Source organism: Barbus barbus (genome assembly GCF_936440315.1).
Source record: "Barbus barbus genome assembly, chromosome: 42".
NCBI lineage: Eukaryota > Metazoa > Chordata > Actinopteri > Cypriniformes > Cyprinidae > Barbus > Barbus barbus.
In genome coordinates, this window is record NC_136720.1 from 21,097,972 (window position 1) to 21,124,987 (window position 27,016).

Here is a 27,016-nt window from a genome sequence, read left to right on the forward strand (position 1 = left end):
AAATTTGAAAGAAATGACATTTGAAATTGATTTTCCTCTGCCACTCAAACAGCTGACCAACTGCCAGATGACTTTTCTGTGTTTTCAGCTCTAATTTGTCACAGCTCGGGAATTTGTCAGCGATTCCATATCCGCAAAGACAAGTTTCATTCTCGAAGGACGGCAGTCTTCACGCTGTGCTCTGGCACTGCAAGAACACCTGAGAGAGTGTCACTGATCCGTGACACCAGATTTAAAACTACATCTCTCTCTTTCTACAACTCCATAAACTATCCCTTAGATCCAGTGTATCTTCTCCAGAACCTAAAAAGGCATACATCTACGCTCTCTGACTGGAAAACTTTCCAGAAACGGGAAGAAAGCATTTCATGAGGCCAACTGCATGATACAAAAGAGGAACAGCAATCAGAGCAAGTAAGACTAGAATAGAAAGTTGTGTGTCATGGTCTCCTTGTCCATGGAACAAAGCCCGCTTGACCCTGGATGTTCTTTGCAGCATCAACTGTTGTTCAAGAGTGGGCATGAAGGAAATTAGTCACTATTACGCTGTAAGGGGAGAGACTGAGACAGATACATATGCAAGAACACAGTCTATACCACACCTACAGATGGACACAAATAAGCTACAAGACATGTTGCATGCTATACCATCACGTGTGATGACTAAATTGGTCAGAGAAATGCTTGCATTACACTAGACACGTGAAAAGCTATACAGGATCCACCTCTCAGTTTACAGAAGGTCGCACGCGCAAATTCAAAGTAAAAGTGGTGATTCATGGAATTCTAGCATAGCTTTTATGTTTTGGCAGCAGATGAACCTCAGGAATGCCACAGAGCTTTGCCAACTCCGTGAATCACGTATATGATGATAACATGCATGTGACTCAATTATGTGCAGCAACTGCTTGAGAATTCCATTTATGTTAATATCTCTCACACACAAACAAAATCTATTGAGTCTCAAGATCTAAATTCAACATAACAGTCCAAATAAACAAGTCTTCACGCTGTATGCGATTAAGTAATTTAAAAAATATATTTTTATTTTATCGCTATTTATATATTACATTAGTTATAAGAACTTCAGTATATTAAAATATGATTTAATGATGAATGATGCTTTAATTTACATATTTTGTATTATTAATAATAATAAACATTATTAATTATTTTAAATACATACAGAATAGTTCATATTTAAATAAATGATATTAAATATTACTTAATACATATTAGAAGATAAAAGATTCCTGATTTTCAGAAAACGAGCGAGAGAACACAAAAACAAATCTTTGTGATTTTGCTACCTATTACTGTTATTTTGTTCAGCTTCCCCCCGCAGCAATATTCAACGAGACCTCACTGGTGCTAGCTAACTAACATGTCCCTACGAGACGCATAAATACACAACTGCAACATTTGATTTTCCTGAGGATTACTGACTGCAGGAAAAATATGTCTAAAACCAAACAAGTGAGGGAACGGAGAAACCCAAACAAAAGCAGTTGCTGGAGCCAGTCGTTGGGTGTGTGCGTGTCATGTGACTGGGTAAGAGAGTGAGAAAAGGGGTTAGAGGTGCCTTTGTGTGCCGTTTGTCGGTCATGAGACCAGAGCTGACCACCAGAGCAGCACTAAACTTCTGTCAGAGAGGAAGAGGCCCATTGTGAGAGTCAAAGAGGAAAATCCAACTACTAACCTATATAAAAAAAAAAATTGTGACATTCATTCGAGTTTAAAAATAAATTAACTGCATCCTCAGCCCCTCCGATGCCAAATCAGTTTTTGGTGCATCACTACTCGACACTGAATAATAACTACAAGTCATGATGCAGAAATAGATTGACCTGTCCTTCACACCTCACCATGTGCCACGGACATACCAGATTTTCAAATGCTTCATGTGCTTTGACTGAGGCCCAACTCATGTGCAAACCAGTGTGACCAAGGTCAAACAGAGCGCTTTGCCTAAACCTCCAATTCACCATAGTGGACTAACGAACCTACTGGTGTCAGAATGAATAGACTAAGGCAAAATGACATGGATTACTGAGCAGCTTTCCAGTACATTATCTACACAAACAGGATGAGCCACAGTGAAGACGGTCGTCTTGGCAACGTCATCCCACCTTGTTTAGATTATGGGACGTGAGGAATGACATGCTGATGTGCCGCACAGCGCATCGTACTTTGGTTTTAAACACAGTTTATGCCCTCATACCTGCCACAAGCAAAACCAAATCAATGAAGATTTTCAGGTGTTGAGTGGCTCCCTTGACATTTAAAAGATGTTTGCTTTGTCGATCAATGGCACACAATCAGCCTCTCTGATAGGGTGCCTTTCCCCACTGCAGGGGTCCACAACTACTGCTGGCACTATAATAGAGATGGACCGATGATCGGTTTGACTGACATTAATAGTTTTCTCTTAATAGGTTATTGGTTCTTTAATATCAGGTCTAGCGATAAATTGCACTCCAAAAACAAACAGCACTCAAAACCACCACTAAACAGTTTTCACAAGCAAAGTACCTTACTGTATGTATTAGTATAGTTCCACAAAAAAACTAAATAATAATAATAATAATAATAATAATAATAATAATAAGTGCAAATAATGCTAAACTAAATGAGTAAAAATAACGATATAATAACAATGACACATTATATAATGATTATTATATTATTTATTATTATTATTTTTTAATTGTCAGTTATTAGACATATGTATTTGTTATTAAAAGTAAAATAAATTACATTTTTTTTAATAAAAATATAAATAAAATGTAAAAAACAAAAACAAAAAATATTAAATGGATCAATCTCTACACTGTCTGGGATTGTTATCTGGTTTTAAAACATCTACAACTGAAATGTACATGCTGATCTCCAGTAAACACTACTACTTTTCTGTTGATATCTCAGTCCACTTTTAATACCAAGTCAGGTGCATGGATGCAATATGGACCGATTGAATGAGAGGACTGTAAAGAGTGCCTGTCACTTTCCTGACGCAGGCAAAGTCAATTTGAAATGGCAAGTATTTGGTCTAAGACGCTTACCTGATGGCAGGCAGCTTTGACAAGCACAGGTTCTATTTATAGGCAAAAACACCGTTTAGGGTCCCTCCCCAACAACCAAAAAAAGCGAATGGACTTTTTAGTAATAGAGATCAACTACACTATTATATTTAGCATTCATCCCATGCATGAGAGAGGGGCTGTCAGTTATTTGAAGTACAACTGGCTTGGGGCAAGACTTCGGTCCCATGATAGCCAATTTATTTCAAGATGACTAGCTGTCCTGGAACATATATCCAAAGTGTGGCACACAGGCCTTCGCCTTGCTACAAAAAACACAGAGTTAGGGAGATGATATTAAAAATAACATGCTGCCTGCTAGTTGTAACAAAAGTGATCAACTGATATTGCTTTTTTATGACCAATGCAATACAAATTCTTTTTAAAATGTTTAATGTGTAAGCAAAAAAAAAAATATTTTTGCTTTTTAACTAGTTGTGTTCGGACTCCTGTCACACTTGTGGTGTTCCCGGTTAAAATGACTGGAGTCCAAACAACTGCTTATAAATCTGTCATTATGCTATATTATTATTGTGAGTATTACACCTATTTCATCCTATCCTGAGCTGCATGCAATATGCTTTTATGAATCTGATATTATTTCTCTCTCTCACACACACACACAGGATAGGATGAAATAGGTGTAATACTCACAATAGTTTGTATGCATAGATGTGTGTGTGTGTGAGAGAGATAGCGTGACTAATGTATCCACATACGCACAGGTCCAAGGCCTTTATGTTTGCAAGCACAACATGCTCCTGAACACTAGTTGTTTCTCTTACTTTCATTCTTCCCCATTCACTTTCAATGGCCGGCCATTTTTGACAAGTATGACTTTATGCAATTTTGTACAAAATAAAAGCATTTAAAGGCGAACTTCCTGATTAAACATTAAAATACACTAGTGTGAGAAACAGTACAAATTTTTAGTTTAATATTGTGAAAATTATTAATAAATTATTTTTTCACTCAAAAACGAGGCGCCTACTCTCAGATAAATATGGCTTATGATTAATCAGATACAAATAGAAACACAAAACAAGTCCTAAATGAAAGAAAACAAGTTGACAAAAAGAATGAATCCAATATTTAGTGATAATATAGCATAATGACGGATTTATAAGCAGTTGTTTGGAGTCCGGTCATTTTTGACCGGAAACACCACAAGTGTGACTAGGTGAAATAAAACCCACAAAAAAATTACAAAAACTCTTTAAAAAATAAATAAATGAGAAGTACTTATACCCTATGTGAACAAAGTTAGTAAGTTTGAGTCCAATGCGATAACATTAACTAGTATTTTCGGGAAAAATAAAATCTTTTCCGGGTCAATTTGATCATTACATCGCAACAATAAAAACATAAATTAAGACTTTTTATCAGAAAGTTGTTTTATGAAAAAGACAGTCTTTAATCAGGTTTTTAGGCTGTTGCGTTGCAAACCAATTGCTGTATCACTTAAAAAAAAACACTGCGCTGTTATTTAAAAAGTTGAGTAATTATACAAACAAAACAAGTTACTTCATCTGTGAATAGCATTATGGCATTTATCAATAAACCAAAACATACAAAAATAAAATTAATAATAATAATAAATTAATTTACACTAAAAACAAGAAATGTCGTTTGAGTTTATAAAATATTAACGTCTATCTCTAGCAACCATATGACTGGGCAGCGGTATGACATTGAAGTGGACATGAAATAATGAAGTGGACTGAGGGAATTCATCCTGACAAAAAAAATTAAATGAGAAGAACCTTGTGTACTTATGAGACTGAAAAGAAAACTAGGTCAGAAATGCCTGCGGTGATGACAAGTCAATAAGATCAACAGCAAGCTGTCAAACACTTTCACGCTTAACATAGACGTCAACTGGAATGCTTACTATTTTTTTCCCCCATTTCCACTATATTAAAAAACGCCTCCACTAATGTCAATCATCATTTGACCTCTACCAGTTCAATCCTGTAATTTAAAAGGTTTGCTCACCCAGAAATAACCATCATTTACTCATGCTCACGATGTTCCGAACTTGTATGACTTTCTGTCTTCCTTAAAATATAAAAGATGATGTTAGGATGACGACAGCATCAGTCATCATTCACTTTCTTTGTGTTGGGAAAAACATGAACTCAAAGTGATTGGTGACTAAGGTTATCATCCTGACTAACATCTCTTTTTGTGTTTTTAGTTAGACAGAAACTCGTACGGGTTTGCAACAACATGTGGGTTAGTAAAGGATGAGAGAATGTTTCATTTGAGTGAACTGTTCCTTTAAATCGAAGCCGCTTTGTTTACAACCCAAACAAAAACAGCATCTTCTATGGTCGTGAAACTCGGACAGAGCTCTTTATGGGCATAAAAACTAGGAAAAATACAAGACAAGCATGACAACTCCAAACAAAAGCCCCATCAGTGAACACACTGACCTCTCAGAGACTGACACAAACATTATTCAGGTTCATAACGTTCTTCAGAAGCTGTTAGACGTGTCTATGATAATATACCGATATGTTAAATCGTTTAAAATCAAATTCCCGTTAAGAAAAAAAGCTGGAAAACAACAGACGGACCGTTCCAGGCAGCGTAGCAACGGGAGCTAACGTTAGTCAGCTAGCAATACTGACACAAACAACTTCATTAGCGCAGAAATACAGTCAGAAACACTCTAAATATACTCCAACGACTACATGGGGGTGTCGGGTTTTTGCTCACCTGTCTGCGTAAGCGGCGAGTGGTTGTCCTTGTTTTTTTGTCGGAGTGGCGCTGCGGATCCAGCGGACTAACTGACTCTGACCCGACCTGGCTGGATTTTCTGGATATCGTTGCGTTTCAATGTGACGCCCCTCGCGTGAGGGCAGGGTGGCCAATCAGAATGCGCGGAGAGGTCACGTGACCGAGTTTCAGGATGACTGGTTTGACGGGATTTGTAGTCCGCGGGTGACTTGTTTGTTTGTGGGTTTCATGTTTTCTTTCATGTTTTTTTGTTTCACCGTCACTGTGTATTTTTATATAAAATGTTATTTATGTTTAAATATTACCTATTTTAATAATAACTTAAGTATATAAATATAACTTATAAATAACTTATTTAAAAAATATCACTCACAACCAATAGGATATTGACAGAAAATGGGGATATGCAGTGACATCCCCCCCCTATCAACTATTCAGATATGATATCAGTGCTAACAGCTTTAATTGTGCAATGTTGGAAAGTAGCCTGCTTGATTTACTAATGATGTAATCGATTACAAAGGTTAGAGAGAAAATGTACTATGATCTTTATTGAGAAATTATACCTAGGCTTTGACCATTATCACTAATAAAGACTCAAGTCTGTGTATGTAGGTGAGTATATAGGTTACTACAGTACACCGCATACTATTTATTATAATCAAAGTGTGATTTAATGATGTCTAATAAACAAAATCTTGCATTTAAAAATATAAAATATGGACACAGAAATATATGTAAGAATTTAAGAAAATTTCTGCATTGTTTCTAGGTCACACTTTTCAGGAACGCTAAAATTTATATGAACTCAGTAAGAGTTTGACATATTTATTCGGTAACAGTTCGACTGTTCACTCGAACTGTTACTGATAATATAATTTGTAATATAAAAATATGTATAAAAGCAAAAAAATAAATAAATCAATCAATAAATAAATGCAGAAAACAAAGAAAAAATGCAAAATGCAAGCGCAAGTTTCAATAGTGGTCTCTGGGTGTATGTGGTTATATGTTTCCTGTGGTGTTTTGACCTATATGAGATTTCTGGAGAATTTCCACTCTAAACCAGCTCAGGTCATGGTTTATCATTTGACCAAACAAACCCAACGAGAAACTAAATGAGTGGAACATAAGCCTCTGTGTTCCGGCCCACCATTAAATGAGGCTGATAACCATCCAAATGAAAAAAAAAGTACTCACCTATTTGCAAAACAGATGTTAGAGGAGGGCATGCAGACATATCTGCACCTGTCAATACTTTCTGTGCCTGGTATTGAGCCAGAGTCACTGGAAACTCTCCCAACCTGCGTGCAGTTCACACAGTACATGCAGTTCGTGCCAGTGTCTGCTAATTGCATAACAAAAGCAGTGAGCTGATTTACTAATCATGCGGTGGGAACTGCAGACAAACGGCAATATTGAAACTAGTCCAGACCAGTGAAAAAGAGGGTGTGAACCAAGGAACTGGAATTTGAATTGAGATGTTGGTGTTTGATTAGGTTTAAAGAAAAGCAAGTGCCTGCCCCACCCTGCGACTTCTCCAGAAATCACGACTTGAGCAACACAGACATTTCAGGTTAGATGCCATATTGAAAACGAGGCTGTGATCAATAGACTTGGAGTCTTTAAAAAAGGCACACACTGTATAAGCGTCCTAGATCACAATATTCACAATTCACAACTTTTAAAACTGATGTTTCATCAGCTAAATAATAGGTATGTTGTTAAATGGCAGTATAATTCATTAAACACACGCACTTCTATCCTTCACAACCTCATTTTTATTCCTGTCAAAAATGAAATATGGCACTACCCTAACTAACCAATCACACGGTCACTGCCTTTATGAAAAATATTGAGTGTAAGTGTAAAGGTTACATTATATTTAGTTTACAACACATAGATAATGTAGGATACCAAAAATGCTTTACCATATCAGTAGAATAGATAATATGAGCAGCATTTTAATGACTTAAGCACATATAATTTTATGCATTTATCTATAACCCTGGTCATAAATGTGATGAAGTCATTCCACAAAGCAAACAGAACAAACACACAGAGTTAAACAAAAGTAAAGCAGCAGAGCAGGCGATAATAATCACTATTCATATTTTTAATATTACTGGTTTGAATGAGGGGAATACACACAACAAGCATATGATCACAGGGCAGCAAACAAACTGTGGAGTGACATGTCAAAGAGATTGTAAGTGTTAATGGCATATATGACTGACTGACTGTTATTTACAAGTGTAGTTTTCCTCCAAAACGCTCATGAATGAACAAAAGATCTTATTGTCTTGTTCTGTGGCCTGACAGTGGGAGAGCTTGGCTATGATTGCCCGATCCATCCAGTGGCCAGTAATATCTTCTCTGCTCGCATATAAATCCCCAGTAAAAAGCTTCTTTATCAAAAAATAATAATCAGAACAATATTATGATGTATAAAATGAGAAGCAATTAATAAAATATAATCTGAACCACTAGTATTTGGTTACAATAATAGTTTTTGCAGTCCTTATCATGTAGCCTTGATTTTTTTTCCTATTTTCATTTACCAGACACACATTCATTACCGTGAGGCTTTGAACCGTTTCAACCAACAATGACAAAGACAGTGACAGAACAAACACAATATTCTCTGCTCTAGATTAGATGTAATTCCAAGATATGATGTACGGAAGCCCCTGAAATGCATCAAAGGTTCATAACAGACTTTGAAAGCCTATATGAAGGATACAAATCGAATGATTTTGGAAGAATAAACGAGTTTTGTGTGTGTGCGCCTCGCTCTAATTCAGGTAAAAACGTTCCTAGTTTCATCTTTCACACGTCTCTCCGGGTTTCTTAGCAGAAATGCGTGTGTAACGAGTAACAGGCAGCATTATTCTGGTCTTGTCATATCTCAAGGACCTTTATGACATCATGGAACACAATGTCCGATAATTCCGCATTTCTCTGACTCAAGGTTCTTAAGAGCTCTGATATCGGCAAGGTGGAGTGTGTTTGTGGAAGGCGAATCAGCGGCGGACCGAAGGTCTGGAAAAGGGAATGGGTGACGAGCCGTTGTTCTCCGTCCTCTCTCTGCATCTCTACTGTTTCTAGAGTCTCTAAAGAGTTTAGGCTCTTCTTTTTAGAACAAGCAAACAGTTCGTGCCTCTCTGAATTCAAACATCGAGAGAATAACAGCTTGAGCCAGAAAACATCACACCGGTGCCTCCTTTTCATCAATGACTTTTGATTCTTGAGTCAGAAAAGGTCATTAAATTACTATCAACGGCACACGTACACTTATTTATATACTTTAATTTGTTGCTATTTAATATATAATTTTACATTTAATTATCTCTAAGTTCCCCCTCTGGGTCCGTTAAGGGTCCCGTTCCTCTCCCGCTAATTGCTCAGTGCCTCTCCCAGGCGTTTGTCCTGTCCCTAGGCTGCTACTTGCAAACGAACTGGTCTACGAGCGACGTGCAGCGCTTGCACTTGACGTAGCAGCACCAGTGGAACTTGCAGTGGCAGCGCTCGTGTTTGTAGGTCTTGAACTGGTCGTAACCGCGACCGCAGCACATGAGCTCGCAGCCGTCCATGCCCTCCGAGGTCTTGTTGCACAGGCGGCCCTGGGTGCCCAGAGAGCCGGTGGTCTCGTTACGCAGGCAGTAGTCCGGGCTGGGGTCGATGTAGACCAGGTCCTCGCTCGTCGGGGGGTTAAAGCGGTTGTTAACCAGCTCCAGCTTGTTTCGTCGGTTGATGCGCATGGCGGCGGCGCTGTCGTACTTCTCTTTCAGGAACTCTCCCACACGGCGGAAGTCGGCCAGCTGGAGCCAACAGGTTTTCAGGCTGCACGAGCCGGAGACTCCGTGACACTTGCATGCGACGTTGGCCAGATTGTACACTGACTGTGGGTGGAGAAAGAATTAGAAGTGTTGTGAGAATATTTCAAGACAATGTTACTTAGAATTATGGAAGCATAAAAAAATTAGTTTTTCCAGCCTGAATACCAAAACTTTCCATGCTCACTTTTTACTGGTGACATCTAATATTGTTTTAGTTATTTTTACACAAATAAGCACTAAAGAAATAAATATTGCCTGAATCATGTCAACTTTTTAAATTTGTCATCTGGTAAAATTATTCAACTGGCTAATATAGTCTAAACTGTAAGAACGATAGTTTGGAAGTATCAACAGAAAAGGGCTGAAAATGATGAACTAATCAATAATATTTAGCCACATATGCCATAATTTTTCACCAAAACGTCTTGCAGTTTCCTGTATAATTATAAAAAAAGTTATAATTTCCAGTTATTATTGTAACTTTTCTTTGCAAAAGAAAACTTAAACATGTATATGAAAATATGGTAAAGATGTATGAAATATTAAAGATAATAATAAGTAATATTTTTGTAAACATTTTGAAATAAACATTAAATAATAATAGTTTAAATGTAAACATCTATTTAAAATTATACATTTAAATGAATATTTATATGTGTCAAAAATAATTAATGTTACTAATATTTTCTTTATTCTAATAAAATAAACAATAAATGTAAAATTACTATTTAAAATATAAATATGAAATCAATCAAATTATGCCTATATACAATAATGAATATAATAGTAATATAAATAAATATAAATATATAATAACTAAAAATTATGGGGAAAATGACAAGTGCTTCTAAAGTGAATGATAGAGTTGCGCTATTACTTTTACTTTTTCATATGATAGGAAGCAACCATCCAGAATATCCTAGGAACCATATAGCTTTACTGCTATTCTATTACTTATTTATTTATTTAATTTAATGAATTAATTTTCTTTAGGGAACACAACAGTAGAACCATTAACAGCTGCATAATAAACTTTAATAGATCAACGGCGCTCTCTAGAGGCCAAATGGGTTCAGTGCACCAGTCCATTTTTTACCTGCCGGGGCCTCCAGAGGCCTTTGAGTTTACGGTCCCTTTACAAACAGAGAGCCACAGTGAGAGCGTTTGGAGAACAATGGGATGAATAGTCATTCTGTTCTAGAACACACAGAGAGTCCCGAGACCCCTGACAGCAGACTTCCTGCTGATTAAATTCAATGAAACCCCCCGCTGAATCAATAAAGAAGCGCTTGACATATTGTCGTACTAAACTAACGGCTGTTCTTCCCTTTCCTTTTTAATTATTTAACATGTAACATTAACAGACTATTACTTTTCATTAACCGCCCACAACGGGCCGCACCGAATGCGTCACATTTTACCGACAAACAGTGTTGGGAGTAACGCGTTACAAAAGTAATGTATTACAGTAACGGATTACTTTTTGCTGTAACGCAGTAGTGTAAGGCATTACTAATACATTTTCAGTAATATTTTACTCGGTACATGTTCAGTAACGCTTGCGTTACAACACACTTTTAGCCCCAATTTTTTTTTCATTTAAAGTCAGGCTCCAAATTTTTTATGTCCCTAGGGCCGGGCTTCGGGCCAATATTCACGGCTCAACGGTGTTTAGTGTCCCGCAGCAGCAGCGAGCCGTCAGCACAGCTGAAGAGTTCTGCCTTCAAATACACACAATAAAGCAAAAGCCCCAGCAAAAATAATTACCATGAATGTGTCCGGGGGAAATAGTAAGGATTCGCCATCTCCTCATTAGACGCGCCTTTAGAGAGAAGTGCATCTTCACGGATAACGATTATATTAAATACTTTTTGTTTTCGTTTTTATTTATATCGTTAAGTAGTAATTTAAAGCTTTCTATAGATATATTTATCATGTCTGTGAGGCATGTATTCGCTGTATTTCGGTTCATGTTTGTGAAGTGCTCCTGTTCAAGATAAAAGCACGACGTTTTGTAGAAATTGTGAGTGCACACAAATAAAAGTAGACCCTTTACAGTTACGAATGATGTATTACTGTTACCTTAATGATCAAAAATGATGGTGATCCATTGAAAAACAATTGTAATTGATTGCGCTGGTGCCTCCATGTCCTGAGCTTTAGCTTCCACTCTCCGCACAAACTACTGGATGCAGCGCACATTTATAGGTTTAACGTTTAAACATTGTTATAAGCTTGAACTGTTTTAGTATATCTATATATTTTATTTTAGGCAAGTCATGATGATTTGAGAAGGCTAAATTGATCAAACATGGCTATGATCAGCCTGCCGGTCTGCCGCTGGCCGCTTGGTTGATACTTTAAGAAAGAAAAAAACGTATTTAATGAACAAAAAATGCTCCAAACGTTTTTTGCACAACACTGCCGACAAACACAAAAACAAGCTAATGAGTACAACGTCTGGGCTCAATCAAGGTTGGGTGGCCAGTGTGGATATTTCCCGCCCTGGTTTGTGACGTCTCTTGTTTGCTGTGTCTTTTGTGTCTGTTTAGTGTCCTGAACGAGGGAACATTAAAGGCATTTCTCTCTCTGTTTCTCTGTCATTTAAGCGCAGGCAGTGCTCCTCCCTTTAACACCTCACGTGAGAACATTTAACGGTCGTCTTTGAGGATGTGCTGCCACGACACTTCAACCCCCCTCCCGTGGCAGCTGTTTAAGCCCCCTCCATTTTACCTGCTCGCACACAGACATTAAGGGGAGTTCCAACACTTTTCAAGTCTCTGTCATCACCAGCCCTACCTGCATACCTGTCTGCAATCCAGAAACAACACACACACACACTTTCCCACACAGCAGCGGCCCACATCACGCAAGCCATTCTGGGATATTTACAATCTTGCGTGTCAAGCGGCAGTTCTGCTACCTCATCCAAACGATCTCACACAAAAGGCTTTTTGAGCATTTCTATGCAACATGTGTGCCCAACTGAAACTCTGTTCCCATAAAGGCCGCCATTTCACTCTTTTATTCATCCTCACTTTCATCTATCTCCTTTTCTCGCCCCTGCTTTTCTCTCTTTTCTCTCTTTTTGGCCCAATTGACCAAGGTGTGATGGATAGACAGACTCATCGGTGCGTGGAAGGGACACGCATGCGGTGCTGCGCACAATGGAGCACGCTCAGACGGGGTCAGGGTTGGCTGCTGGGCGGGGTCGGGGCGGAGTGCGGAGACGGCAAACAACCATCCCTGGAGGTGTAGAGATAAGAGACGCGGGACGGGAAAGCAAATCTAAAGCAAACAAATACAAGTCTCTCTGAGCTAGGCTAAGAAAATGTAGCAGTTTTCAAGGCCACAACTATGTATCAGTAGTAATGAGACGTATTTTAAAAGATCTATACATATATTTTTTATGTAAAGTTTATTTAGCTACACATTGGGGACTAAAGTGGGGACTAAATCTGACAAAACAATACTGTGAGGACGCCATCAGAGGTAAAAATGATTCATTATTTAAGCAAATCATTTTATAAAAACCTAAAAACATTCAAAAATAGCAAGTAAATCTGTTTCAGTTTTTTAGTTACAATGTAAAAAAAATAAAGAAATTAAAATGAATTTTTCTAAATTTTTCTATTATATTTTCCATTTTATTTTTATTCTGTTTTCCATTTTACAAAATACACAAAATACAAATATATATATATATATATACACACACACACACACACACACAGTATATAAACATTTTATTTATTTTAGTCTGGAAAACTAAAAAGCTAGGAAACTATTTTCAATCAGTAATTGCTAGTAAATTTTGCAAATAATTACAAAGAAACAGCAAGTAACAATGAATTGAACATATTTTTTAAGTAGAGGGACTGAAATACTATTTTCTATTATTTATATTATTTTCTTGTAAAACATACTCTAATTGTTATACTTTATTCATACTATGAAGCTGGTGTTTGATGCTGCTAGTTGTTATTTTATTTTATTTATTTATTTATGCCTATATTTCTGCTTTCCATACTGTCTTGGAGTTCCCATGTATGCTGTATTCCTTCATTATCCAGTCCAACTCATCCATTTTAATTTCATCCAATGTCATTTTGTAAATAAATTAAATTTCTATTTGTCAACACAACCAGCTTTAAGCACTTGATAAAATGTCTTCAAATCTGAAGTTTTATAAGAACATAAGGGGCATGATTCAGTCACTTTTGACTAGTTGCGTAAATAAAAAACAAGTATATGGTTGCTCCTCATTTAGATAGCTAAGTAAACATGCGTGTCTGTGAACACAAAAGCATTCAAACATTAGTAATGCAGATAAATTCACTGAATGAGTGAGCCCGAAAGCCTTACCAGTATATTAAAATGCGTTACGCCTACATGTGTGTGTGAGTGCGCAATAAAGTGCTTTAGATTAAGGTGTGTGTGTGTTTGTCTCCGCTGCAGTTGATTTAGAATGAAAGACACACAGAAGCAGGTGATCTTTATAAAGGGTGTAGGCCTCCTCCTCTCTGTACAGTCTGGGTCACGAGCCTTTGTGACCCACAGGGCCGGAACCGCACACACCATCTTTCACTACACCCTTACATCCCCCCACCCGTCAAGACTCCACACCGAGGGGCATTCGATACACTTCTGTCACCTCCACAAAAGCCCACCAAGACTAAGCCTTTCCAAGCAAGACAAATCTCCGGCAAACAGGCCCTGCAGAAAGGGAACGCCAGGGAGGCGGGAGTCTCGGTGGTCACACCCCACCTTCAAATCCACCTCCACCAAAAAAGCAGGTGCCAATAACTCAAAAAAGAACAAAAAGGAATTCAATTGAGATATAATCTCGCCCTCGTGCACATACAGGACCCATCCAGACCTTGACCTCCTCACCTCCGGGAACCTCCAGGAGAAGAGCCAGGGATCTCAGATGTGCCATAACTCCAGAAAAGAGGCCCTCTCTTCTGTAAACATCTTAAATACACTCATCTTCTCTAAGACAAACATATGCGGCGGTGCTCTGTGCACGGCAAGCACCCACATCGGCAGGCAAATGGACTTTTTATGAGGCCGCTTCGTTTTAAAAGCACTCAAATAACTGAGGGGAAAGAGGATGGGATCGGGGTGTGGTATGACAAAGCGTGGGACTCTCAAAGGGACGGAGGAACGCATTCCAGCTTGATGGCGTGTTTTGGCAGGATGTGGTGACATTCTGCAGTGCGTTCTATGAGAGGGTTTTATGCCCACCTGAACGTGGCAGGGGGGCCACAGTTTGTTGGAGCCAGACACACACACACTCACATACTTGCAAACGCTCCAATAATCCCTCCACTGTATAGCTGTTCTATAAAACAGCGAGAAGTCATTCAACAAGAAAATGTGCAATGTCAGAGTGTTCCTGACTAAACATATTTACCACACATCACCTTATAAAAAAACACAAAAAACTATTTGTTCTGGCATCGACTACTCCATTAAATTAATCAAAGGAAGATTAGATCTGAGCTACATGTTGATTCAGAGAAACATGGGACGCTTCATCCCTGGTGGCGCTTTGACTTCCTGACCCCCAGCAGACTCCATGGGCGCTAGCCTTTGCATGGGTGCCATTTCCATTAAATTAGCTCTCTCACTAGCCTGTAATCTAAATGCAGAGATACCACAGACTACAGTTATTTTTATATAAACCCAAAGTTAAAGTCTTGATGACTGACTAATCATCCAACAACTGACTAATCAGGTAAACAAGCTTTTTTCCAGATGTGTGCATGCTGCTAGACAGCCATTTTAATTTTACTTGCATCTATGCCTTAAACAGATGTTTTTTTTTTTTCACAGCAACTTTTATTAGTTAATACATTCCCTGACAAACAATCCCACTACCTTGATGTTGCAAGTGCCATGCACTAGCTACAGGAATTCTGTGAAATCATTCTTGAAATTCATCCACTTTAAAGCCCACGTCTTTGCTCACTGCATCATTTCTCTCACTGTTTTTGAGTGTCCTTTCACAAGGATTATGTTTTAGGTATATTCCATTCTGTCTTATTATACAGAGTACGCATCCAGTCAGGTGAATCCAATCTAGCATAATGGCCAAAAAGGTCTTGTCTGTTATCAATAGTGTTGCAACGTATGAAACACAGCTCAGTCACTTTCAAACCAAGCAGCTTTGTTCGAAATTGAACAGAACTTGAAAACACTGAGAAATCTGCATGAGGAAAACTCCCAATCGTGTGGATTCCTATTAAACCGACTGGTTTTTGTCTGCAAAACCTCACCAAACAATGTGACCGCATCTTAACTGAAAATGGACAACCTTAAGACAAGCGAACTGACTAGTTTTTCAGGCAACTCACTGACTAGTCAATTTAAAAAATAGATGTTATCACACATCCCTAAAAGTTAAATATAACTACTACAGACCACACACTAACCCCACCCCTTAAAAAATGATGAATAACTTTACCTTTGAGAACATCTGATTTTGTCAGACATAGCAAACTTCTAAAGACAATTGTGGTCCCAAAGTATAGCTAAATAAGCACATTCACTCAACAACAGAGGGAGAATGAAGTAACTGTGTTTGTTAATGTGTTTGTGGTGATCTGCAGGAGACATTAGGGCTGCCTTTGGTTTATTCAGGCACAAACATATCTAAAGCTGTGTTTATCCGTTCAAGTGTACATCTGGGCTCTTATTTCTCAATATCACAATAGAGGTTGCAACAGTTGTGAATCATGGAAAGACACACCTTAACCAAACCAGTGCACTGTAGACTCTTGCACAAAATGAAATTAGGTGGATCATGATGGATTTAACGCCCACACTATGGGTCAAGATACTGTGGAGGCACTCGTTACCATCCAATAATTTCAATCTATCAATAGATCATTAACTAATGTGTGTGTTTATTTCCTCACCATTCTCCCGGCTTCATTGTTCTGTAGGTTCATAAGCATGTGTGCATGTTCGGCAGATCCACGTGGGCAGTTTTTCTCGCGCTCACGGGCGTCCACAAACTCCCGGGCGAAACGGTAGCCGTAGTTGACGTTGTCCCCGCAGCCGCCCCATAGCCAGTCTCTCGGGAGGTCTTTGGGACGAGCCGCTCGGCTGCAGCCGCAGGTTGAAAGCTCACCCTCACGGCACGCCCGACTCACCGCATTCACGACGCCCGCTGCGCTGATGGCGTAAGTAAAAGCTGTTTCTCTGCTGCCTGCAGAAGACACACACACACAAACACATAATTAGGACACAGACGAAATTCCACCGGCTACAAATCACTTTGTTAAATCATCCACAACTCTTCAGTTCACTATTTTTTCTTGATTATTCACTTAGGAAGTAAGGCAAAGAATACAACAACTCATTTCCAGAACCCCACAGATGGTAACAATCTTTCTGGTAAGCCCTGCAGTGAGAGATAAGATTATCAGAAACGTGTGCATGTACATGGACAGTTCATTGTTCCATTGCTAAATATATATCTCAATGGATATGTATTGAAACACAAGCAAAAAGAGACAGGTTTTCCAGTGTTGGTACACTTCATATGAGACATATGATAACCCGCAAAGCTTTCCTGCCAAAGAGGCGCTAGGTTTATAAAAATTTGTGCTCTTTTTCGCATCTGTTGTGCATGTGTTACCTGATTTTTTCCCCCCATCTAATAAGCCATCTGGAATGCAGATTTCACATACCTCAACAGCACAGGCAATACAGTTAATAGTGTTTTACGTTTAAAAGCTGTTTAAACATGTTAAAAAGTGCTGGTACAACCATATTTAGAGATAAGCGCTTTGTATCAATGCTCAGGGACACAGTAATTATGAGAGGAAATTTGTCAAACAAAATGTTTTTTAAACTCCAGGCCTTGAGAATTCCTTTTTAATGATTTGGCCTTCCTCAATGCCTTAATGAAAGTGAACTTGCCCCTGACTAGACGGACCATAAGTAAAAAATGTATGACAGGAGCAGAAGGCTTATAATGTTAATGTTTCACCCCAAGCTTGTCAATTTTACATTAATTTACTTGATTTTATGGTTTTTCAGCTCTACTTTCAGTATGTAAAAATATAGATCAAACTGCTTAGCCTAGAGCAAATTTTAGATAGATAGATAGATAGATAGATAGATATATAGATAGATAGATAGATAGATAGATAGATAGATAGATAGATAGATAGATAGATAGATAGATAGAATTTTAAAATTGTATGATAATTCGTTGCTGGTTTCACAGTATCAAACACACAAAGCGGCGCGTGTAAACGGGTGTGTATCTGCATTCCAGAGATGCGCCTATTGAATTCGGAGGGCCACTTTTATTGGCCTTTGGTGCCCAGACTTCAAATAGAGTCCCGGATATCCCGACTCTGTGTCATCGTGTCATTGCATTTCAAAAGCGACGCTGGACAATGGCCCGACTAACACCTCAATATAAACCTCGCGATTGACTGTAAATAAGTCCCGTGCTATTTGGGGAGCATGAGAGGGGGGCATGTCGCGTCTTACACCTTGTTTCACTGATGAGCGGAACTAACAATTGAGGCAACGAGCGCTGTCTTCTGTGAGAGATCGACACGCAAACGAGCATGCATTCGATTCAAGTAGCCTACACGCTGCTTACAGGCTACTTGAAGGATTGACACTATCTGAAGAAACTTTTTTCATTTAGATATGCTGTATAAAAGATCTGCACGAATGCAAACATGCATGCACAAACTAATATAGAGCACACATTATTTTTTTAAATAACAAACAATGCCAAAATCACCAAACTGATGTCAAGAGCGCAGCGCGCAGCAGTTCAATGCATGCTGGGCGCGCACCATTTACACTTTACATGTAGGCTACATACAACTAAACAAAACTATACCTTTACGAAAACATTTATTAAAGCATGCGCTTATATGCGTTATTTATTTTTAATGCGTTTTAAAAATGCCCAGTTGCTCAATAAAAAGTTGGCAAAAAGTAGGTCATTTCATATATTTGTTGAAGATATTAAAAGAACAAATGGATATTTATATTCCCTGTCTCATTTAAAATAGTCTCTATAAAACATGACCACTTTTATGTTTACATGCATTGTGATCATGATTCATTCATATGACAGGCACTAAAATAGAATGGAACACAAAAAATAAAAACAATAATAAACCCTTAAATAATCTATCTACCATATACATACATTTTTTTACATGTTTTATATATTGTTTTAATGAAGCTTTAACACAGATATCATCTTTCAGAAGGGCAAACTAGAATTAAACAGCTGGTCATGTGAATATTTACACCAGCCACATGAAATCAGGAACTTTAATTAATAGTTGACAATTCTGATCAAAACACATTAACTATTTGTAGACGCTTCTAAAACTACACTGTGGTCTGAAATGTCAAAGCAGGCATGCATTAAAAAGCTGAATGCTTTATTTTTGTGCAATTAATCAATTTAGATTTGTATTGAGTGCATTGTAAGCATCATCACATTGACTCACCTATCTGCATGACGCGGCCGAACACAGATGTGTTGTCCACCGTGCTACAGTTCCATCGCCTTTGCCTGAACTGATACTGACACTCCTTGATGCCCGTCTTTGCCCCTTCTCCGATATAAACCATATGGTCCTGATAGAGCTGGCAGAGCTTCCTCTGACCCTGAGACAGGCCCGTCAGCTGGCTGCACAGAGGCTGTGCTCCAATGATGTACATCTCCGGTCTTTGGATGGGGTTCATGGCTAAAGACCTGATAAAGTAAGACCAAAGCACAGACCATCAGCCAAATACAGTGTGGACAACTAACCTGCAGCATGCATGACACAAAATCATTATTAATAATGTAAAACTTAATTAGGCTATACTCATTTTTATTCTTTTTGAGAATGCAATAAGATATAGTAGTACGTATTGTATTGTTTTCACGTGACTAAGTCAAACTCTAAACCTGTGATTCACTGCAGTGTACCAGTTTAATTTCAAGCAAATTCTTTTTTTTTTTTTTTTTGTGTGATACTAAGTCATGGATTGCACAGCTTTAATGGTGTCTGTAACCTATTATCAAATTGAAAACCGTTGGAAAAACCTGTTGTCCTCAGGACATGTTGCCTTGAATGCCCTTATTTACAAACAGTTTGACCATTTGTTGCCCAAGGTAAATATTGTGACAAAGCCTTCACATTTGTTCTCAGCTAACAATTTTCTTATGCATTGTTTCATCCTTTCACAAAGATACATAACTCAATATGATACTCTTTAGAAATATAGATATGCATACTAGTTTGCAAATACAATCTGATCTTACCACCATGAGTTGGCGACCACCAGCAGCTGTGAGTTGCAGACGATGAGAGTCACTGCCAAAAGAAGGTGTCCTTGGTTCATTCTCACATCCATCCTTCTTCGTCCAAGAAATGGAAACGTGAAGAGCCTCCTCTGGGGAAACATTTAGGAAAAGATAGTAATCCACTTGGAGGAGCTGCTTCCTTTAGTAACTTGACTAAAACAGAAAGTGCAGTGCCTCTGAATCCCCTCAATTTCGCTCCAGCTCAGTTTTAAACACCAGCTGTGCGTAAAACACCTAGATAACCTGAGGCACTAACGGAGTCTGACATCTGTTGAGAATGTTCTTTTCAAACTCCGCTTCATAAAACACAACGAACGAGGATGTCGGTGCGTAATGGACATAAGCGCCACATGGATGGAAGTTAAAACGAACGATGAAAAGACATAAGTGCAACTATATGGTGATAGTCCAAACTCTCTCCCTCCTCTGTCTCTGCCGGTTCCCTCGACATGAACTAACACCTCTGCGCTCCGATGGCACAACTTAACCCTCCCTCCTTCTGCTCGCACTTCAGCGCACCCCCTTCGTTTTGACGCGGGTACAATGAAGAGGAGGAGGAGCGCGAGGGGAGCCGAGGAACTGGTTAGGAATTTGGGGAGGCCAAACAACACAAGAGGGCAGCAGATGAGAATCCAATTCGCGGCAGAGTTTTGATTCCCCGGCGCGCAAGAGCGCGTTTTGCGCTTATGGTAAATTACGACACAACGCATGTATTAAGAGGAGCTTGAGATTCACGCGAAGCATTCCTATGAAAATCAAAAAGTCAAAAGTTCACAGAGGAGATAGAATAAAGGAGTTAACGGCTTGGAAAATATCATTCTTCCATCAAAGCTCACATGCGTATAATCTTCATTCTTTTTAGCTCTATAGTTTACCGCAATAAATCCGAACAAGGGGGAAACAAAAAAATCCCAGTTTGACATGGGGAATAAAAGCCACGCATGTGATCTTTGACAGTTCAACTCCTGCTACCCTCTAAATCACTTTGCACATAAAAGACGCAGTTGCATTAAACGCACTTGGGCATGAGATATCCACTCACACTTCAGCAACCAAGACCAAACCGGGATATAATGTGGGGAAAGTTTTATCCGCACACCCGTTTTAGACGAATTTACAGCTGATAACCAACATTGCAGACATAAACAGCCACATTGCACCCTATCCTTCAGAAGTGCAGTGTAAGGAATGCAAATACAATGAGTGTTTTACAGCTCCAGACTCTTGGAGAGGTTTGGGAATTGTAGAGAACCCTGTGCCATTCCAGCATCACCCCCCCACACCCCTCTTTTGACTGCAGACATGTCAGAATTGGTGTGAGAGACGCCACTCAATTTCCGAGCAGTCTGTGCATGATAAAGCGCCTCTAAGGACCCTTTCATCTCCTCTAATCCACACGCCCAGCCATCACCTTTACGCCTCCCATCGCAGACCTGGGCTCGTCTCCGCGTCCCTCCCTCACCCTGGGACCCTGGCGCACAGCGAGCAATAAATTCTGTTTATTTTACTTTATACTGTGCGGTGCTTATAATTACTGTATCGTTACTGTACCAATGTGGTTTCTTCCGTTTTTGTAAATACAATATCAAAATCAATGTGTATAATAACTTCAGACACTAGGATTTATTGGACGATGATTAGAGCAAAATTGTATTAAAAAAAAAAAATCAAAGAATGTCTAACAGATTGGCTTCAGGGTAATCTGATAATGCTCATAAATTCACGAATGTCTTGTTTTTAAGCACGACGTTGTAAGTGGTTCTTTTGAGTTCACGTTATTAGTAGTAAATGGTGTTTGCTCCCCCTGGTGCACTGATTAAGTAACGACAATACACTTAGAATCTAAAATAAATTAAAATAAAATAAAATAAACCATACACTATCTTTATAACATAGACCAAAATATATAATTGTACAGTTTAAAAATAGGTTCCTACACTTAAAATAAACAAATAAATGAATAAAGGTCCCCAAAGGGGTTTTTCACAGCAATGCAATAGAAGAACCATTTTTTGGTTCCCCAATGAACCTTTTTTGTGAACAGTTTTGTTAACTTTAGTGGAATTAAAAGATTACATTGATGTTAAACATTCTTCATGGAACTATAGATGCCAATAAAAAACTTTAAATCTAACAGTCTATTAAACCCAAGGCCAGAAATAATATAACTGGTGAAAACTGCGTTTAATTTATGTATTCTGCAAGCTATCACATTGTTAATCAGAAAACACTAAATAAAATTATATTGAAATTTGACTAAATAAAATAAACGGAAGTAAATTTGAATAAAGAAATCTACTTAACGTAGTTATAATGATAACAAAACAAAAACTATTATTATTATTACTATTTAAAAAAATGATAAATTAATTCTCTAACCTATTATTAAATGCATAAAGTTTCTGTAAGAGTCCATATTTATTTCACACTTTTCATTCACAATTCAAAGTCCTGATTCTATTACTGCATCTTATCACATGGTGGCGCACTTTAGCAAGAAATGAACATAGACAGCAAGACTAGCAATTACATTTTCTCACGAGGTCTATGCAATCGCAGCGCAACCCAGCGCAATGCTAGTGTAATACACGACTGGTGCCTCATGCTTATCAGTATGCATTAAGCTCTTTGTAGGTGCTAAGAAAAATATACATACTAGAAAATGATTTTTTTTATTTTTTGCGTTGCCAGAGCTCGTGTATAAACACCACTGCCTGTCATTTTATTTTATTTTTAAAGAGTCCTGAGAGGTCTTTTGAATTAAGAGCCACTTCGATCCTCTCTAGCAGGTCACCTCTAACTGTGTGCAATAAAACCTGTAAAAGCAGCTGAGTCTTACAGATAAGTGTGCTTACATATATCATGCATTGCTTATACATTTCTCAGTCTGCCTGAATTTGGTGCTAATAATACACATTTCATTGTGACCTTAAATGGACGCGCCATCTGCGCCGCTGCCAGCTATGGTTGGTAAATGATGACATCACTGGCACGCATGAATAGAATCCGAGCATCCAGTGGGTTTCAGAAGCTGCTGTCTTCACACAGGCTTTGCCGAGAGCGGTTGCCAGTGCTGGCAGATCGATTAGAGAATGAAAATTCTGTCATCATTTACTCACACTCATGTCATCCAAATCTCTATTATTTTCTTGCTCGCATGGAGCACAAAACAAGATGTTTAACAGAATGTTAGCGCTGCTCTTTTCAACACAATGAAAGCTCCAATGATGACAAAATGATTATAAAACATAACTTGTGTGATATTTTCCAAGGTTTTGAAAGTCATGTTATGCACTCTTAAAAGAAAAGGTTCCAAAATGTGTTGTTTTTTTTGTTTTGTTTTTGCAGAAATGCCACCCATGCATTCTTGATCCCTAAAGAACTTTCCAGTTCTTAATTTTTTTTTTTTAATGTGAAGTACATTTTAATAATCGAAAGACAATTTTCCACTATAAAGAACCTTTTGTAGAATGCAATGGTTCCATGGATGTTAAAAGTTCTTCATTAAACCATAGATGCCAATAAAGAAACGTTTATGAGGTGTATTAGGAGAAGACCAAATTTTTGAATTAATTTGACCACATTATTTACCAAATAAGCTTTGAGAGCTCATTTTGGTTTTGTTCCTCCCACAAAGTTATCGTATGACTTTGTCTGGTATTGTCTGTATTGTAAAGAACCTTTTTTTTGTTCCTCACAGATGCCAATTAAGAATATATATTTTTAAGAGTGTATGAGATGACATTTTTGACCAAATATTACCACATTATTGTGCATATTCAAACTGCACAAACGAGCTTTGAGAGCTCATTTTCACAAAGCTATCCTATGACTTTGTCTGCTATTGTCTGTATTGTAAAGAACCTTTTTCGAGTATAAAAGAACCTTCCGCGGAAACCTTCTGTTTCCATGGATTTTAAAAGTTCTAAATGGAACCATAGGTTTCAATAAAAACTTCCTTTTTAAGAGTGTATGGGAAGACCAAATTGACCACATCATTGACCAAATAAGCTTGAGAGTCATTTTGTTGCCAATGAATGCCAATAAAGAACCTTTATTGTTCAGATTGTACGAGAAGACCACATTATTGACTACATGTGCATATTCAAACTGCACAAATAAGCCTTGAGAGCTCTTTTTTTATTGTATGATTCTGTCTGCTATTGTTAAAGAGCCTATAGTCACCATTCACTTTCATTGAAATAGCAGGGTGAACATTCCGCTTAACATCTCCTATTGTGTCCCACAGAAGAATGAATGACACAAGCGTGAGTAACTGCTGACTGAATTTTTCATTTTTGGGTGAACCATCCCTTTAAGGTTTGGATCTGATTTTAAGCGATTTTGTAAACAGCTAAGTGTCAGACACAGAACAGTAAAGAAACAGAGGTGCGAGAAGACGAGGAAAACACTGGAGCCGAGCAGACGGTGTGTGTGTAAATGTGCGAGCGAGCAAAGATGAAGACAACCTGGCTAAAGCTCAGGACAGCTCTTGAACTCTGTGATGATCCTCCAGTTACACAACTGTGCACAAAGAGCACCGGCGCCAGCGAGAAAGAGACTGAAAGAGAAAAGATGCCACCCATACCAAAGATGCCGACTATCATAAAAACAGCCACTAATCAAAACAATCTGCCCAATGCCTCGGTCTCTGTGCACGCAGAGAAAAACGAAGGCATGGAATAAAGAGCGAAAAGTCTTAATCACACGGCATCAAACAGTCATATGCGAAGCAGCTTTCTGGCTGTGAATTCACAGCACTTATATTAACCAAAGTGTTCACAAGTCTGTAAAACTCGCTGCTTCCCCGTTGAGTCACACGTACTGTAAATGCCCCCATCTTTCCTCACACACAACGCCATGTGGTTTGGGGTACGTTGGAAATGACGGGGAGGGGGCTCTACATGTGCTGGGGGTGGGGTTAACCGGTCCAGCTGTATTTCCCAGGGTGCTTTGCGGCAGCCGCTGGGAGATCAATGGTGAGGCAAGCCTGACAGATCTGTGTGCTGAGGTGTCTGAGCGAACAGCCTGCTGTATATCATTAAAACTGCAGCGTCTCTCCATAACGCTGTCTGTGACTAACCCAGATAGCAGACTCCCAAATCAAAGACATGTGGGCTGCACACACACACACACTCACACACATACAATGCCTCTCACCGCTCATGCTCTCTTTTACTGTCAACTCCGTCACTCCCACCCCATGTTGCTCGCTTTCACTTTTCTTGACGTTCCCACTGTGCGCTCTTGAAATTCCATCATTTTTCCTCTTCTTTCTCCTTTAGTCCGTTCCACAATCTTTCTGTCTCCTTTCTGCCCTTCACCTCTCGCCTTCCACTTCCTTTACTCGGCGTATAGTGTTTCCCACAGCTTGTTTTGCTTCTCTTCTGCCATTTTGCATTTATTTCCTTATCCTACACCTGCTTCTCAGATGTTTCAGACCCCTGTTCCTCCTCCTGTCGCGCTCCCTCTCCTGTTTTTCATTCACTCTGTTCCAGCTGTTCCCTCTCACTGTTCTGTTTCTCTCTCTTCCTGAAACTCTGCTTAGGACTCTATTATGGCAGTTTTGTACAGGTGTAAAATAAACATAAAATATGTGAATATATAAATTATATTTATATAAATAAAAGTAAAAACGCCTACTGACCAACACTATAGGAACTTGGCGATGAGCCATTGAACTTTATCACATCATATATTTTTCTGTCTATTTTATATATCTATATATATATATATATATATTTTTTATTTTTTATTTTTTATTATTATTGATTTTTTTTTTTAATAAATTATGTTTTGAGTTCACATTTTTAATTTCATTTTTATACTATTAAAAATACGTTTTAGATAAAACTATATTGCATTTAAATTTTTATTCATATTTCATTTTCATTTTTATTCATAATACGTTTATTCATATGTTTCTATATCCATAATTTTATATTTAAAACACTAACTTCATAACATTATCTTTTCTAAATATAATCTGCCTCTGTAAATGCATGTTTTCAGGGCAATTAAGCTGCTTCAGATGCAGCTTCTGTGCCGCATTTTCCGGGTAAAGCTGGTATTGTACCTTCTATTTAATTACCCTCTCTAAAGCTGGAAGAAGATGACTCATGCACGCCGCTCTCGTTGTGAAAGTGAACGCATGTCTCTCTCTCTCTCTCCTCCGAGCCCATATGGCTTTCTGCACTGACTGCTCAGGAAACCAGACACAGGCCAAACTGGCCACACATCAGTCACTCTCTCTCTTCTATGACGCACGCGGCCTCTCTCACTCTCTCCTTCCTCCTTCCTCTCCGTCAATTTGTTCCCAGTAAGAAGTCTGATAGGACTTGGTGTAGTGTGGAGAACCAGCAGGGATCCTGCTATAAAAGCACAGGGGCTGTTAGAGCTACTTTATTCCCTAATAAATAGATGGACGTAGCAGTCAGGGGCCTGTAGCTGCTGAAGAGACCATGTGTCTGCCAGGTTCCTGATGTGATGGTGCGGGTGGGAGAGGGCGCCCTGACAGCCGCTCCTCACCGGGACGGGACGGGTCTGGGGTCAGTCCCCCAGGGTAGTGGGGGACACAGCACATGTTATAGATTTGAGGGGTGATGGTGTAATGGCACTGGAGGAGTTTGGGTCATATTCTTGTTCTTTCAGCAAACACAAACTGAAATAAGCATCAAATGCATTTACAACTCATAAAAAAACCTGACAATGGGAAAACGCCATGTTTACATGATATTTTGAAGTGGTCTTTTAAAATAAAAAATGCTACCAAAAATCAGCTCTTTAAAGGGGTAAAATGCAAATCAATAAACTAAAAAACAAACAAGATTTTTCTCAGTTTTTGCAAAGTTATTATAGAGCAACAATATATGGAAGCCTGCCACAAATTAAAATAATAAAAAGGTAACTGCAACATTATTTCACAATTCTGACTTTTTTTCTTGCAATTCTGAGTTTATATTTCAAAATTCTGACCTTTTTCTTGCAATTGTAAGAAGAAAAATCTG

The 27,016-nt window shown here is 38.5% G+C and overlaps 2 protein-coding genes across 4 annotated transcripts in view; both read right to left on the reverse strand.

The window, feature by feature from the left end:
- The window catches only part of LOC306861098 (adiponectin receptor protein 2-like), a 32,258-nt gene extending 25,019 nt beyond the window's left edge, over nt 1-7,239 (reverse strand). The window contains exon 1 of one of the 2 annotated variants that reach the window (XM_079403186.1): nt 7,023-7,239. The gene's annotated coding sequence lies outside the window, so the exon portion shown is untranslated. Of the gene's footprint in view, nt 1-5,801; nt 5,926-7,022 lie in introns of those variants that run through there. The other variant, XM_079403185.1, reaches the window with a different exon arrangement.
- Nucleotides 7,240-7,584: 345 nt separating this feature from the next.
- The window catches only part of LOC306861099 (protein Wnt-5b-like), a gene marked incomplete at its 5' end in the record, with an annotated part of 81,699 nt that continues 62,267 nt past the window's right edge, over nt 7,585-27,016 (reverse strand). The window contains 4 exons of one of the 2 annotated variants that reach the window (XM_079403188.1): nt 7,585-9,724; nt 16,585-16,877; nt 19,165-19,412; nt 19,968-20,098. In XM_079403188.1, coding sequence (XP_079259314.1) covers nt 9,266-9,724; nt 16,585-16,877; nt 19,165-19,412; nt 19,968-20,059 — 1,092 coding nt within the window. In that variant the 3' untranslated portion in view covers nt 7,585-9,265. Of the gene's footprint in view, nt 9,725-16,584; nt 16,878-19,164; nt 19,413-19,967; nt 20,111-27,016 lie in introns of those variants that run through there. The other variant, XM_079403187.1, reaches the window with a different exon arrangement.